Raw genomic sequence first — 16293 nt, forward strand, 5'->3', positions numbered from 1 at the left:
TTTTTGCTGTATGCTTACAAACTGAAAATATTCAAAGGTAAATACTTTGCACAGTAAAACAGGGACATGTTTCATACAGCAAAAATGTTTATTTCACCAGCAACCCCCCAAAAAAAACAACCCTACAAATAAATTAGGTAATTCTTGTTTCACATTCATACAAAGTGCAAGCCTGTTACTCAAGTTGGATTGATTGTGGTGATAATGAAGAGTGTACCTTAAATCTTAATGCCAAAATTAAAAATTGGCACGGAACAAAAATTATAGCTGAGCAGATGGAAATCGGATGACTTCTCCCTCTGGATTAAATAGGTGATTAATGTCACTTGGCAAACGGTTATATCTGGTTTCTCCTTGATGAGCCAGTCCTTCCAGTTCATCTACAAGTTCTCCTAAGGTGGAAACTGAAAGTCTCTTTGTAGTTCGTACAGCGTCACACCGAATGAAGAGCAACTTCCAGTTCTACTCTTCTGTTAAGTGGCATTCCAGATGTGGCGCATGATATATTTTCTTCTAGTGGTCGAGTCTTTCAATCAAGGTGGCGTCGATGTGTCATCACCAGGCGTTCTCATCATCCCAGTTCAGGTCATCTCCGTCTCCCCAGCCGTCGGTTTCAGCCTGCCGGAGGAAAATCTATTTGTTACAGTGTCTCCCAAGCAACGACAGTAGTATGACCAATCAATCAGACAAGATTCACCAGCATGGAACACATTTCTAACAGGACCTGCTCAATCCTGTGAAACCGTGATATTTAACTTATCTATATTCTCCTGCTATAAAATCTGAATAAATCCTGGCTGCCGGGATATAATTGTAGCTATTAGAGGGTTAAAAGGCTGCTTCATATTTTAAACTCCTTAAAAAGGTTGGAAATCTGTGATGTCAACTTATTAAAGTACTACCTATTCAATAATCCAGCAATCTTTTACACCACTTTATCCTGTTTAGAGTCACGGGGTGCTGGTGCAAATCCCGGCCTTACTATGGTCGAGGGCAGGATTCACTCTGGACGGGTCGCCAATCCATCACAGGGCAAACAACCACACACACACTCACATCCAGGGACAACTTAGCGTCACCAACTAAGCCGACATGCATGTTTTTGGATTATAGTGCGAGGAAATACATCCGGCTGGAAAAGAAAAGGCATCCCAGAGTGCAATAGGTTACACTCACCTCAGTCAGGCTTGAAACTGCAAACTTGGCAGTTAATGTTAAAGTGTCAACAGAGGAGTTGTCCGAGGAGGCTGGGAGCTGCCCTGTGTCCCTGGCGTTGCTTCCCTCCAGCGGCAGCAGAGCGGTGGAGGACAACTTGATATCTGGCACCATGTCTGCAAACAAATCCAGCTCTGGGTCTTGTGCTACTTTTTTCTTTACTTTGATGGTGAACTCGTCCCCGAGACCTCCTGTTCCACCTTTCTTTCGCAGAACTGTGGGGCTGTTTGATTTCTGAGAGTCCATTTCCTCTTGAGCCCAGCTGCTGTCCCACGAGGATGTGTTGTTTCTCTGTGTCAGTGGTTGCAGTGATGAGGTCAACTTAAGCGGTTTAGATGAACCCAGTTTCATGACTTCAGGAGAAACCTTTGCAGGCGCTGTAACAATGGCCTCGGTTGGTGGTCTAAGCATGACAGGGTCTGAAAATGGAGCTGTTGGAGAGAGATCTGAGGTGGCCTCTGTGTCCTCGATGTCATCCCATGGTTCCTCTTCAGGGTTTTGATCTGCGAGGGGCAATCTGGTGCTGTTGGGATCTGCTTGCTTTGCAGCCTGAATGTGGATCTGAACTGACTGTGGGTCTCGATTATCACTTTCCTCCGGGTCACTCCAGTCAGGCCAGTCTTGTGTGGCCCCTCTGAGCCTGTCGGTCCGCTCTGGGCTGTACGACAGCTCCAGCCCACTGTCTGAATGAAAGCCGTTCAAAGGTAGAGACATCTGAGTGCTGACATCTGGAAGAGAAAGACAGTCTGAGCTTTAGGTGTAATAAATTCAAAGATATGAATGACGGTGACTGTGTCTTACCAGATATCGGTGAAATGACACTTTTCTCTTGAACACTGGCCAAGTTCCCCATGTGACCAAGGACTAGGCCTTCAGTTCCTGTCGGTCTGGGAAACAAATTCAAGACCTTGGAGGGCTGGGCCATCTGAGGGTGGGAGGCTCCAACTATGTGAACTGGTGAAGCTGAAAAATAAAAGAGGATGTATAATTAGTTTGATGTGGTGTGCTGGTTAGCACTCCTTCCTCACATCAAGAATATTCCCCGGTTTTAATCTGGATACAGGGAGCCCTTCGGTGTGAGGTTCGTGAGCCATTCGTGTTTATGTGTAGGTTTTCTACAGCTGCCCTGGTTTCCTCCCACAGTGGAAACTCCCGCAATTTCCGTACTATAAGCTGCTGCTCTTATTTTTAAGGCAGGTTATGTAATGGCGACATTTGTAGACGTTCCCGGTCAGTGTGTGTGTTTTTCTGTCACTACATTTCTGCCCTTTGATGAACATTCGTCTTGTCCAGAGTGTACTCTGCCGTCGTCCTCAGTCAGCCGTGAAACTACAGTGGCCTTATGTCGCATGAGCGTATAGGAGATGGATAGAATACACTCGGGTCATCAATTCTCACATTGTATTGTGAGCATCAAGATCTGGTTTGACAACACACTCACTCAAAAGTGACACTCAGTATTCCTAATCCAGAATTTCTTAGTGCTTCATAGTCTCACTTAACCTGCGAGTCTACCTTTCGAGTACATTGTCAAGCAGAAATAATGAGTGGCAGCATGACAAAACAGGCAGAGATCTGAAGAAATAAATCATTTGATGTACGATTACCCGAGGAATTAACAGAAGACATTTACTGAAATAAACCATTAGTGTTGTCCTTTCTTAAAGTCTCATGTGAAACTGGGGCAAATCACACTTCCAAGACCGAAGCAGAACAAGCAGCTGAAGCTACGGGCTGAGAAACCATAACCTGTTAGCTTAAGGCACACAATAGTAGGATTTCAGCTGTTCTTAATATTAAGTATAAGGCGTCAAGCACCCGGTGAGAGGACAGTTTGCTTGAAAAAGAACCCGTGTGAAACAGGAAATAGTGTACTTAAATGCATTTGATAGTAAAAACATTTTTATATTTCATAAGCTGCTTAGGAGTTCTTTGCGAGTAAATTCATGACAAACGATCCACTGTGCCTCATATTGCATTCAGCACATTACACAGTGCGGTATCATTTTGGCATTATATTCATCACAACACAGATCTTATGTCATATTTACTTTGTTCGCCACAGCGATTTATTTTCTGGTTAGAAGGACCAGTTGTTTTGTAGTCTTGCTTTTATAACTCTGCATCATAGCTCCTAAAATGCTGTCCCATTTATTAACATATTTGATAGATCACAAAAAACATTGTCTCAGAGATGAGGAATTGTTGGGGAAAGAAAAGTGTTGTGTCGTAATCACTAAAACCAAAATATTCCACGAAGTTTGCATAGAAACTTCAGGGCCGACACATTGCCTTTATAGACTGTTGATTGTATGTATTTTCCTCAACATGACAGATATCGTGATGGTCGCTGTTAATATATAATGATTGCTCACTCTCAGGGGTGACTTCCGTGGACTTGTTAAAGTTGGGCGTGGTGCGTTTAAAGACTTTAGTCCTCTCGCCACCGACGACCACGTGAGCCCCCAACAAGGGCACCAGCACCGCCAGGCTCTGCAGCGTCATCGCAACCAGAGAGTCATTGCTGTCTCTCATTCCTAACAAGACCTGCGAGGACCCACAGAATAGAAAAATGACATGTGACACACAAATCTAAAACCATTTAGTTCAACGTACAATTATATACAGACAAACCTGTTCAACATCCATACAGTGAGCTGCGCCCCTTTTAAACGCTCAAACATGAAATTCTCTCAACAGAAATGCAAATAGGAGCATCACATAACTTGAATGCATTGCAATGTTGCACGCTGAGAGGCTTCTTCACCTGAGGTAAGATCTGGTTTTTAAGCTCATCGTTGGAGAAGAATTCAGCGTAGATGGGGATGTGAGCGAGCAGCACGATCCGGATGTGCTCCTCGTTGACCTTGTACAACTTCAGAAGCTGAGGAATCACATGTTTACGGTAAAGGGAGAGAGACAGCAGGCAGTCTTCGCCGCTATCACCACTGCCGGGATCTGTCCACCAAGGAGAAATGAAGAAGAGCTTGAGCTGCACGACTTCAAACTCTGCAGTGTGTTTGCACCAGTCAGCTCTTACACATTTTTATTTTCCCTTTGAAGAGGATATTAGCATATTTGAGTTGTTTTTGCAGCAGTTTGAAAAGCTCATATCTCACCCTTCTTTGGCCGTAGTAGATGAGGCAGAAAGCTTTTCACAGCCATGGGCTCTGCAAAAACGAGAGTGTTGAGGAGTTTCGGGACAAGGCGGACAGCGATCAGCGCTTCAGGGAGGTTCTGGACTCTGTCTAGAAGAAATCTAAAAATATAAAACCAGGAGGTGAGCGATCAGAGAATATGGGAAAATATAAAAAAAACAAAATATAATGCTGGTTTGCATGACTGGGTGCATCAATGACAACAATCCGAATCAAAACACTTGACTCTGATACTCTTCACTTGAGCAATAATGAATCCTATTTATGTAATTATCATTTATAGAAAAGCACCATATGGAGGAAGACGAGGGAGATATTCCTTACTTAAAGAATTCATTCTTTTCTTCTTCTGTCTTCAAGGTCAAGCTTTTCAAAAAATTCATCACTTCCAAAAAATCATTCCTGCACATAAAAACAACAACCGAGTTTGAACGATCATTTTCAGTGTTTATATCTACAAAAATAGATAAAAAATTGCCAAAGTGAATTTTACACGAGACATACCTGAAAAAGTCATGAGTCAGCAAGGAGCTAAGAGGAGGTCGAGACAGGGGATCAGAGTGCAACAGGCCAGTCTGCAGCGTCTTTGTCAGACTGTCAGACAGCTCCTCCGACACTGAAGGCAACACAGGAGCTCAATCAATAGACGACAACGCAGCTTTGACGTGACAGAAAATGAATAGTGGCTGTTACGACGCGTTTGCTCACCATAACCGTTGAGCAGGGGAACCAGGGCCTCCACCATCATTCCAAAAGAGTAACAGTCGCGAGAGTGAGCGTGTTTATCCGGAAGAATTTTAAAGGCCTCCACCTGCCAACAACGTATTTCTTGAACAATTGTGGGGGAAAAAGTGATGGATTGTTCTTGGCCACAACATCCAACAAGCTTACCTGTTCTTCCGGAGGAACACTGCTCGCCTCTCTTGCATTTTTAATGCTTGTGAGAAACTGTAGAGAAAGACGAATTAAAAACATGGAACTGACTGAATGAATCTTAAAATGTCTAAAATGATAAATCCCATCAAGAATACATAATAACAAGAAATACATTTTGCTTTCATTCTGGCCCTGACCTCAGGAGTTGCTTCAGAGAACTTGCAGACCGTCTCCATTCCTCCCAGTTTCCAATGACCGTCATCGCTGACGAATACAGACGAAATACACACATTGTTGTGGCTTGATTTACCCTAGTGAACAAGAGGGACTGCTTCAAAAGATGTGCACACGAAAAGACGCACACACAAAGTTGCAAAATGGCCCATGACAAATACCGAACACTTAACGTGTAAGGTATTCCCCCCACATGTTACAAGGACAACGTCTTTTGGTTGGTAGCAGTGTTTACATCACACACGTCCGAAAACTCCAAGAGAGAATTTTGTTCACCCTTTCATGCAGAAAGACAAGCGCCTGCAGGAGGTCATAGATGCCTGCGCAGATTTCCTCTGGGGGCAAACTCTCCAGCAACAGCTCCAGTGGCTGCACGTGTTCCGTTACCAGGTGGATGCCGCCGTCCTGCACGGAGCAGGAAAGGAAGCGCAGCAGACACGGATGCCTCAGTGTCTTCAGGTGCTGCAGGAAATGAAACAGCGATTAAAGAAATGTACGGGAGCACGTAAGTTTAGTGTCTGGAAATCGGACTTCCATTGTTACGATATTAAACAGAGGTCAGTGAAAGGAAGACATGCAAACATTTTTTTGGGAAGGTTTGGCTTTATGGAAGGACACAGTCTAATCATCAAGGTGACCTGTGGTCGCAGCCGAGTCGTTTAAATTGTAAATGTATGCAAATACCTGTGAGTTTGATGATTCTGTTTGTCAAATGTGTTTACAACGCTAGTACATTTGTATGTGGCCGACAGTGCGACAAGAACAGCGCAAAATCAGTCATATTTTCCGAATTAGACATTTCACAGAATCTCAAACTGAAATGAGCTGCAGCACCAACGAGACATGGAGAATCGCCTCTGTCCACAGCGAGTGTAAGGGAGCGGCATGAACTGTGTGAAGCAGCCTGGAACTGAAGCCAATAGCACATTAAAGGCTCACACACTCGTTACATAATCCATCACACTGACTGATATTCATTTGACAAAAAAAAAAAAGACGACGACTAAGAACATATCGTGAATCACAACTATTTGCTGCAGGCCAAAGTAAAGATGCATTCTCGGAACTAATGCAAAATCTGTTTGCTTTGAATTGGTATCTCCTGTGTGAGTAACTCCTGTGCTGTTAGTTGGACTTAGCTGGGGTCTTTCTGTGCAACATGTGCACATTCTCTCTTAATATTTTCTCTGGGTACTCTAGTTTCCTACAATCCAAAAACACAGGTCGAAAGCTGATTGGCGACTCAATATTGTCACTCAAAGGTGGGACTTTTGCCTTTCATACCGAGAATTTTTCTTTTGTCTTCATCTTTAAAAGGTCCAATATTATGCAAAATTGACTTTATAATGGTTTTCTAACAGTAATGCTTCCCCATAGGAATGAAGACAGTCTGCCATTTGAGTCGCTTGCTCCACCTTTTAGCAAATGTGTGCTATTATAAGCAAATCAGCCATTTTCTCTTTAAGACCTCGTGTAGAAATGACCACTCTCTCTGGCAGTGGATACTCACTTTAACCCTCCCACTGGTAGATAAACAGACAAAGATTACTGATATACTCAATAAATTCATTATAATACAAAAAACAGTAACAGTTACCCTTACAGTTAGCACTTGGTAGTAACTAACTAACTAACAAACAACACATACAACCAAACTAAGTAACTTATTCAGACACACATTTTTTTTTTAACAAGCCATTCTGAACTGTCCTGATGCAGCCGCAGAGTTTGAACCTCAATCTGACCCAGATAGGGAGGTTCCTGAAGAAGTTCAAACTGGTATGGTTGAAGAACAGCATTTCCACAACCCATAGCGATAAATTCACCGTAAAAATTAGGCATGATACCAGAAAGCTGTGTCTCTCTAGGGTTGCCAGATCTGACTCACTGTTTCTGGTCTAAACAAGGTAAAACCCGCCCACCTCAATAATAAATAAGCAAAATCTCAACCTCTGTAGAAACTCATGAGTACTAAAGAACAAGTAATAAGCACACAACTGCACTAAATAAACAAACTAAACATAGGTAACACAAACAGGACCCACAAGAAGGCCAATTAGGTGGAAACCCACCCAATCTGGCAACAACAATCTTCTCCCTGAGAGTGGCATGGACAGACACAGCTCATTGAAAAGACTTGAGGCCCCTCCTGAGTTCACGTCCGTCTGTGTTCTATAACGTAACAAACCCGAAAATATCTCCACTTCTGGTGGCGGCGTTCTCCTCCTTTCCTAAAGTGGTTTATATTTCATTCCAGGAGTTCTGAGCCATCTGGGTATCGTTATCTTTATTTTCTTTCAAATTGTGATTGTCCAGGAGGGGAGATGGAGGATCTCCTCACAGAAGCGCCCCTCTAAGCTTTGTGCAGTCGGAGTCCCCAGTCCTCCTGGTCACACAAGTTGGGCTGCGAGCGGTCAACCGCAGAGGGGTCGGAGCAGCCCCCCTCACAGAGATGACGATTCTGATGTCAGACGGACATGGACAGTTTGAATTGGCCTACAGAGACAACCTGTTCTCAGTCTAGCGCACAGCAGGGACTTTTAGACTGGCTGGAATTCAGAACCAAGGCTGGATTTGGGGCAATACACTTAGAATGAAACAATTACAATGTTGTTGGACCTCTGGCACCTGTGTGAAATTGTTGAAAAACTACTATATGGGACCTTTAAGTATATGTATGGAAAAACTATTGTAGTTTTCGCTCAGACCCAGTTTCATGCTACGTTTGTGTAAATGTGGGTCCATAAATGAACACGCACACAAATGAGAATCAGAATCAGCACTTCTGAACTGGGGTGGAGCTTTATAATAAATACCTTCGCAGCTTTGTTGACTTTGTCTTCATTGCCTCGCTTGTGGACAAACACTGAAGCGTGTTTTCCATCCTGGAGCAGAGCCGAGTGCATGGTGAGTCCAGAGGGCAGAGATAAGAGCGGCTCCTCCAGGATGCAGCTCCGCAGAGCGCTGCTCTCCGCACCCATGGCCACACTCGTTTCTTGATGTGGGGACGGAAGAAAACACACGGGAGTCAACGCGGACTGTGCCAGTGGATATCAGCACTTCCAGTGTCGCTGACACACTCTTACCAGTTTGACGGAGTCGAGACACCGATCGAGCTAATGTTGTTAGCTCCCTCGCTGTGTGCGATCTCGTCGCTACGTTAACCAGCCTCTCATCGTTACGTCCCTCTTGAGCTTTCCCGCCTGCGGACAAACATACCAATTGTATTGCGTCAATACTTTTAACTGTTGTTGCTAAAATAAAAAAAAAAAGAAACTACCACGCCGTAAGAAAAGCGTGATGATTTGTCAAACCAGAGAAGTTAACATGCAGTGGCGGATACGCTGCTGTAAACACGGACGCTTCCGGATGAGGACGAAACCACTCAGGACGGGGCATTGAAACGATCGAACGCATCAGGGGAAACAACCGCATCGAAAGCTCTTTTACAAAAAAATATGAAGTGTACTTAAAATGTGAATGTAACGTGTATGTACCATTAAAAACACGACGAAAAAATTGTTAAGTATTCTGTTTCTTTAGTCACGTCAATGAACCGAACCCTGCTTTCAAAAACAATGGTTGCGACCAAAGTGGTTCGAGATAACGCAGGTATCCACGCAGAAGCGGCTGCCATATGTTGGCCAAAATAAGGGCAATAACTCTATTTTTAGGGAAAATTTGGTTCACTGCAACCAAATCTGACTGTTATCTTGGTACTGTGCGTGAAAAGTCGCACTCCCACGTACATGTCAGGTGACTATCAGCAGCTTTGATCTCCCAAAGTGTGTGAGTGGGTGTGGGTGTGTGTGTGTGTGTGTGTGCGCGCGCTCACGTGTTGCAGTATTGGTGTCCCTTAAGCCCCTGCTTCAATGTTTTCATTCTGTATCCAATCTCATTGCATATGTGTTACATAAATGTGCTTACAAATGTTTACTTAGCAGTTTTTTGTTTTAAGAATTGGATTGGACTTCTTTTCACTTTTGTTTAGTAATATGGAGCCTGAAGAAGCCCTGTCCCTCACAATGTCCTCAAGCTCCAATGGCGGATGCATGGCTGTTCTCAGACCAAGCAAAAGGTACACAATGTCCATGTCCCATTTACAAGCTCCAGGTCAAGCTTGAAGACTCCTCTCAGAGATGACCAAGGAAGTGGCCATCAGATACAAGAACCACTGGTACTGGTTCTTTTAAGTGCAAAGCAGGAGTGGGACTACTATGGGTGTCTCTGGGATGGTTCCAGCTACTGCCTCTAACAAAGGGTGAGCCTAGACACACTGCAAAGAAAACTCTTTTTAACTGCTTGTTTCTGTGATCTTATTGTTTCAGTCATGACCTGAAGTTCACATTCTTTCAAAGCATTCTAAAATGCTCTGCAAGATGGATTGATGTTTGTTTTCCGAAAACTCAGACTGTCATTTCACGTAAACCAGCCCCAAAACACATTCATTTTATAAAAAGGAACTAATTAAGCATCTGCTTGTATTTGTTTACAAGTATGTTAATAAAAGAGTCATCTTAATAAGTGCTTTCTATTCACTAGCTGTTTAGAATAACTATGTTTCATCACTGGGGGCCTCTCTCAATCTAAAAAAAAAGGCAAGATTGTTGTAATGTGTTTTATAAACACACTGTATTTAAATGAAGTTAACAATAACTGGAATCGAATAATATTGAAGAGCCACCTCAGAATTTTGTCACCAGCCGCTACTGATCTGCAGATAGGTAACTGTCGTGTGTTGACCTAAAAAGAACAATAACTCTATTTTAAGGAAATATCGTTTCACTGCAACCAGATCTGACTTATCTTGAAACTGTGCATGAAAAGTCGCACTCTGTGCTCCCGTCACCTCCTGATAGAGACTTCTATGCAGTTTGAAAAGGGCCCATTCTGACTAATGTTCCCACAAATGCAGTACATGGGAACACGTCTTGTAGAGGTGTGAGTTGAACAGGCTCCTCTGCCTGTTAAAAGTTATATTGTTATATAAATAATTTTTTTCTACACACAAAATCGGTGGAGGACTAGTCATCCAAATCATGGTGTCCATATTACTTGTATTCAAAGGCAAATGAATTCACTTAAGGTAAGATGTTTCACCTCTCATCGAAGAGAATACATAAATTCCAATGAAGGTTCATGAAGGTTCTCAAATAAGAATGGAAACGTTTTTTTTCTCCGAAGACAAAAGTTCCAATGAACAATGAATGCAATTCAGCCACGAGTATAAACATTTGTTTACTGCACACTGTTACAAGTGAAGGAAATTCAAATAATATTTAACATTATCTCGAAAATATTTTGGATTCCAAAACATTGCAATAATATGTTTTGGAATCCGAAATATTTTCTAGATTATAGAAATTTTTCTTAATTTATGTGTAATCTCAGAATCTGATGTGCAAAACACAAATAACACATTTCATGCCTGAATTAGCTTTGATGCTGTGTTTTTTTTAAATTTGTTTAAGAACACTTATATTGATCAAAATGAACTTCTATCAGTCTTTAATCTCAGAGATGTATAAATCCTTATTTAATCTCCTGAGACACATTTTGTTAATATAGAATTTTGGAACTCATTTGTCTGATTGATTCACTTAAAATAGTCTTCCTATTTGGATTTTTGTAAATTGACAGTAAGTGTACAATTTACGTGAGTATTAAAACTTTGTCTGATACACACGCTAAGAAATCCTCAAAGCATTAAAATAGTAAAACTCAAAGTCGGTTCTTAACTCCTTTGTTGCCTTTCTCCCTACACATATATGTTCCCCAGTAACTGCTGGTTTTTAAAGTACCAGCAGACAGATAACGGTTTCACCAGCATTGGGGAGGCTGCAATACGGTCTTGCATGAAAACAAACCATCCAAAGGGGAAGTGACGATTTTGACCAGATGTGACTTTAGGCTGGTTTCCTTAGTTACTAACCAGCAGAAAGTAGCACACGCTCAAGTAGGTGTCGTACTGAGAGGAACCAACATGGATGAGCTCGGTAAGACAAATCTCTGTCATGTTTTATGTTTGGGATCACTATGAAAGAGATTGATTTCCTACCAAAAAGGAATAAAATAAGGAATCCGAATTATTTCAAATAATCCCAGTTCCTTTTTTTCTTTTGCTCATTTACTCAATATGAACCCGATTGTTTGTGAATTAAGTATTGTTAGATACAGTAAATATTTTTTCAGCTTTGCTCTTCACTCTGTCACCTCAATTTATACTTGCATTACTCAACTCATACCGAGCCAATATCCAAAAGGATGTTTTTTTTGTTTGGTTGTAAAGCTACTATTAAAAAATAGTTCTGAATAAATAAAATACATTATTCATTATATATAAGTGAGAAAAGCTTTCCCGCAATATAACCGGTCAAAAAAATCCTGAACAAACTGTGCATCAGACTGAACGTTTTTAAATTGCTTTGCAAAAGTCATGTGGTGTATGCCTTCATAATTTTACGTCTTGGTTAAAATCAATATCTTCCTTTTTTCCGAGATTGTGTGGCTTCACACGGTGTGGAGGAGAGAGTTAATCTGCTCTAATATGGGTTACCAGTTTCTTGCAACATTGTAAAAAGTTTCACTTCTGTAGCATGTTATATCATCACTTCCTGAGGAAGCAGACTTGCATGATCTGCACTGCAAGGTGCACTCTGCCTCACTTCAGAAAGCCGTTCTGTCTGTACAGCCGATACACCTACTGTGGTAGAAAAGCACTGTCAAACAAGCGAACAATATGAAAGAAATAATATGTTTAGCTGCTGTATATTGTTCTGTTTGAATGCATGGCTGCATGGTTTTAAGATTTACAGCCTGTATCCTGCCACAGATTTGCTGTTAGAAGAGCTGGCCCTGAATATGGTGGGAACAGACAATGTTCATGGAAATGACACCGCCGTTACAGAGGTAATAAAGTCACAGATATTACAGGATTGCAACCTCATATTAAACACAAAATGTGTATATAACCAAGCCTTCGTTTCAACTTGAACCGCTAAAAATAAAAAATATTGACGTCTGGACTTTGGAAATAAAATCACATGTTCAAATCTATTCTTGCTGTTTCAGTCATATAAATATATTTATACTCTGGTTAACTCTACAGATGCCAGGTGAAGATGGACAAAACAGAAATGGAGGAAGCAAAGTCTCTTCAAATGTCTACAGGTGAAAGCCATAGTTTGAGACCTATTGATTGCACAGCTGTGTGGCATGTAAAGCCCCTTGTGCTACAGCTGTATGAAAAGTGCTAAATAAATAAAGTTTGATTTGATTTGTATCTAATTCCGTTTGATTCAAAAACAAAATGACTTTCTCGTTGAAACAAAATTTCAGTGGATAATACTTTGTCAGTGGATTGTATTTGAAAATGTGAATCGTAATAAATTGATAATAATGGACATATAATGAATATGATTTGTTCCACTCTTGGTTTCAGTGATCTGCCAAGTCCAGTGGCAGCTTGCCAGACACCGGACTCACCAACACTGGAACTTGAATCCATCTTGCAAGATATGTTGAGTCTTGGACAGGAGGTCAGTACTATGTCTGTAAATGCTTGACCTCTTTGAGCTTGTTGCCCAAAGAGGTTTTATGTTTTCATGGACGCACTGTTCCTGGGTATTAGAGGACATTTTGACAGTTACTCAGGGACCTGTCAACAGTGGGGATGCACAACAGCAGACATCTGGTTGGAAGTTTGCTTGACTAACCCCTGAACCACCACTGCATTGAAAGAAGGGTATGCAAAAAAGAAAAATGGAGTGAAATTAATCAAGTTTAACACCAGAGGGCGCCACTGTATTAAAACCTTGCACTACACGACTTGAGGCTTCTCAAAGACTTTTTTAGTAGTGGGGCTGCTGACACACCTTAACCTGTAAGTTTATAGTTAATAACTTATTTTACTGAAAGCGACATAAATGTAAGCTCTTCTTGTTGTTATTATCTTTATAGGACCCAGCATCTCCAACAACACCCCCACCACTGACACAGAAACGGTCTGTGAAAAGAAAAGAAGACGGCGCACAGGACAAAGAGGAAGGCAGCAGCTCACACGCAAAAGCCTCAAGCCAGAAAAAAACCACAGATACAATTGATGATCTGCTCGGAGGGCTGAGCTCTGACCTGGAGAAAATCGGTGTGCGGACCACAGCGAAGGGCAACTGCGCCTCCTGCAACAAATGCATCGTGGGAAAGGTGCAATTTACTTTCTAATGCCATGCTGCGAAAATTTAAATAAGGCAACAAAGGAGCTCACTAATGTCATGTTTCTCCAGATGATCACAGCTCTGGGTGAAGTGTGGCACCCTGAACACTTTGTGTGTGTGGTGTGCAAGACGGAGCTGAGCACCACAGGTTTCTTTGAGAGGGACGGTCAGCCATACTGTGACAAGGACTACCACGATCTCTTCTCTCCACGTTGTGCTTACTGCAAGGGCGTCATTCTGCAGGTGAGGAGGATCAGCTCCGACTTGAATCAAAAGAGACAGGTGTAACATCAAAATCTAGACAAAATATAACATATCCTAAAAAATGCAAAACTCCAGTCGGTAATTTTTTTTGCAGCACAAATTCATATTCAGTTATCTCTCTGTTATTCAGTACAACTTCATAATTGATTCTGTCATAGATTACACCCATTAATTTTCAGGATGATCTTTTGAGGACTGGATGTTGACATACAGTTGTAAGCAGATAATTTTTCTTTTCATGTCATCTTATTAAATGAAATACTATACCATATTGGGGTTCTGGAGACTGGGCTAACAGCGTACTGCAGACCAAAGTCATTAATCAGAAACTAATGCCAGCTGATTTTTGTTTTTACGGCTCACAGCCTACATTTGTGTTTCCCCACATTTGAAAACACGAGATGAAATAAACCTCACCAATCCTCTGAAGAGGAGTTGTGATGTAATAAATCCCACTGATTCACCAGAATGTCCTGACGGCCTTGGACCAGACCTGGCATCCAGAACATTTCTTCTGTGCGCACTGCGGAGGCCGGTTTGGAGCAGAAGGTGAGGGTGGCCTTGCACATTTTCCCCCTCTTCAATGGAACGACAACTTCAGCACACTGTTAACAATCTCCAATGTATCCTTTAGGTTTCCTGGAGAAGGGTGGGAAGCCGTATTGTTGCAAGGACTTCTATCACCTCTTTGCCCCGAAGTGCTCTGGCTGTGCGGAGCCTGTGAGGGAGAACTACCTGACTGCAGCTAATGGCACCTGGCATCCAGAGTGCTTCGTCTGTGCAGTGAGCTTCCTTACCTTAGACCACACACACTGTTTTGGCTCGCACACAATCCCCGGAATAAATGAGCAAGATACCCACACATTTACTTTATTTTGCAATGTTTTGACCACAAGGTCGATGAAAACCATATGTTAGATGAAGAGTTTGCGGTTGAAACGATGCAGATAAATCAAGAAACCATTTTCCTCCGTGCAGTACCGTTGCTTTAAACCCACTTCTGTGTGGAGCGTCTGGACAAAAGCGGTTCAGTGTGCAGCTGTACTTCATGCTTTGCTCAGCTTTGAGCAGTTGTCACATATAAAATAGTCTCAGTAGAGACGATCTGACCATGATATCCATAGCTGTTTCTGCAGCTGACTGAAACATGAGGTCCATTAGCCAGAATATAAAACACATCAAATCTGCTGTCAATGCCTGTCAGTCAGAATCACTGTTAAAAGCTCCTCATAAAATATAGAACTCATACAACCATGAGCATTATTAGTGCATAACCTAAACATTTTTTTCGACAAGGCAGCAATTATCAGCAAGGTCAGTTTTACATGGCCTCTAAAGGTCAGACTGTATTTTTCTAGTGGGCCTGAGGTCAAACACTTCACAAGCAGGAAAAAGTGGGTGCTCAAAAAATTTCTTTTTTTTTTTTTTTTTTCAATCACCCCACTGCGAGAATTAAATAACTCCGTTCATACCATTAGGAGCCTTTGGCCTCTAAGCGATTTGCAGTTTACTGTTCTCCAGCTTGTTGTTGTCAACAGTAGTGAGACTTTTTATGAACTGAGGCTCCTCTGAAAGCACATTTGATTAAGATGTTTTTTCTCCTCAAAATATGACTCTGTCGTAAAAAAAAAAATATATTTTAGAATTAATTTAAATTCCATTCTGCCCTTACATAACCATATAAACATAATGTTTTGATTATGAAAAAAAAAAACCAAACAGATGGCAGCATGACTGAACAAAACAGACCTCTCCCAATTACCACTGGGACTTTTTGACTCCACCACTAATGAAAATAAGGCGTGATTGAGTTCAGGAGTTCTGAGGTCTTGCAGTTGTGCATGCTGGCTCACTGTTATGCTTTCATGTGGCACTAAATTGGAGCAGAGCTGCTGGTGATGTTAAGAGTTACACCTGCACTTTTTACCACTGCAGCATGTCGCGTTAATTTGTCTGCCAAGAGAAACGTTTTTCATCAAATTCAAGACCGTAAGCAACATGATTTCAGAACATTTAGTTCCCATGTTATTCCGTCACAGTTAATAATGGATCGTTAACACAGCTGCAATACTCAATACAGCATATTGATGCTCTGTGCCATGTGGCATTGATTACTGTCACTGTGTGATGAAGTCATCATTTAATCAACTGTTGGTTTTAATTGGTTTTAGCGAAAACTAAATAATCATTTGAGTTAAATGATTTAATGTTATTTAGAATTTTGTTTTTTCGAAATGGGATGTCACATTAAAAATTTTTTTGTGGTGCAGTAGTTAAAAATGTTGCCCCAGTTCAACGAGGGGCATTAGAAGGCCGACCTGTTCAAGCTCACA

The 16293-nt window shown here is 41.7% G+C and overlaps 2 protein-coding genes across 3 annotated transcripts in view; one reads left to right on the top strand and one right to left on the bottom strand.

The window, feature by feature from the left end:
- Positions 1-72: 72 nt before the first annotated feature.
- On the bottom strand, positions 73-8854 carry scyl3 (SCY1-like, kinase-like 3). Its single transcript, XM_080473927.1, has 15 exons — positions 8815-8854; positions 8570-8686; positions 8300-8478; positions 5760-5945; positions 5447-5560; positions 5265-5321; positions 5082-5184; positions 4878-4989; positions 4698-4775; positions 4335-4474; positions 3983-4173; positions 3591-3762; positions 2017-2178; positions 1177-1943; positions 73-618 (listed from the first exon to the last, which is right to left on the bottom strand). Exons 3-15 carry the CDS (start codon positions 8462-8464, stop codon positions 556-558), a joined length of 2310 nt encoding a protein of 769 aa, XP_080330053.1. The 5' UTR covers positions 8465-8478; positions 8570-8686; positions 8815-8854; the 3' UTR covers positions 73-555.
- Positions 8855-11411: 2557 nt separating this feature from the next.
- The window catches only part of lpxn (leupaxin), a 29014-nt gene continuing 24132 nt past the window's right edge, over positions 11412-16293 (top strand). Inside the window, exons 1-8 of one of the 2 annotated variants that reach the window (XM_080474142.1) lie at positions 11412-11479; positions 12316-12392; positions 12592-12653; positions 12925-13021; positions 13443-13685; positions 13766-13939; positions 14428-14509; positions 14595-14743. In XM_080474142.1, coding sequence (XP_080330268.1) covers positions 11467-11479; positions 12316-12392; positions 12592-12653; positions 12925-13021; positions 13443-13685; positions 13766-13939; positions 14428-14509; positions 14595-14743 — 897 coding nt within the window. In that variant the 5' untranslated portion in view covers positions 11412-11466. The remainder of the gene's footprint in view (positions 11480-12315; positions 12393-12591; positions 12654-12924; positions 13022-13442; positions 13686-13765; positions 13940-14427; positions 14510-14594; positions 14744-16293) is intronic. The other variant, XM_080474143.1, reaches the window with a different exon arrangement.

The sequence above is a fragment of the Lipophrys pholis genome, assembly GCF_963383615.2.
Source record: "Lipophrys pholis genome assembly, chromosome: 10".
Classification (NCBI taxonomy): Eukaryota; Metazoa; Chordata; class Actinopteri; order Blenniiformes; family Blenniidae; genus Lipophrys; species Lipophrys pholis.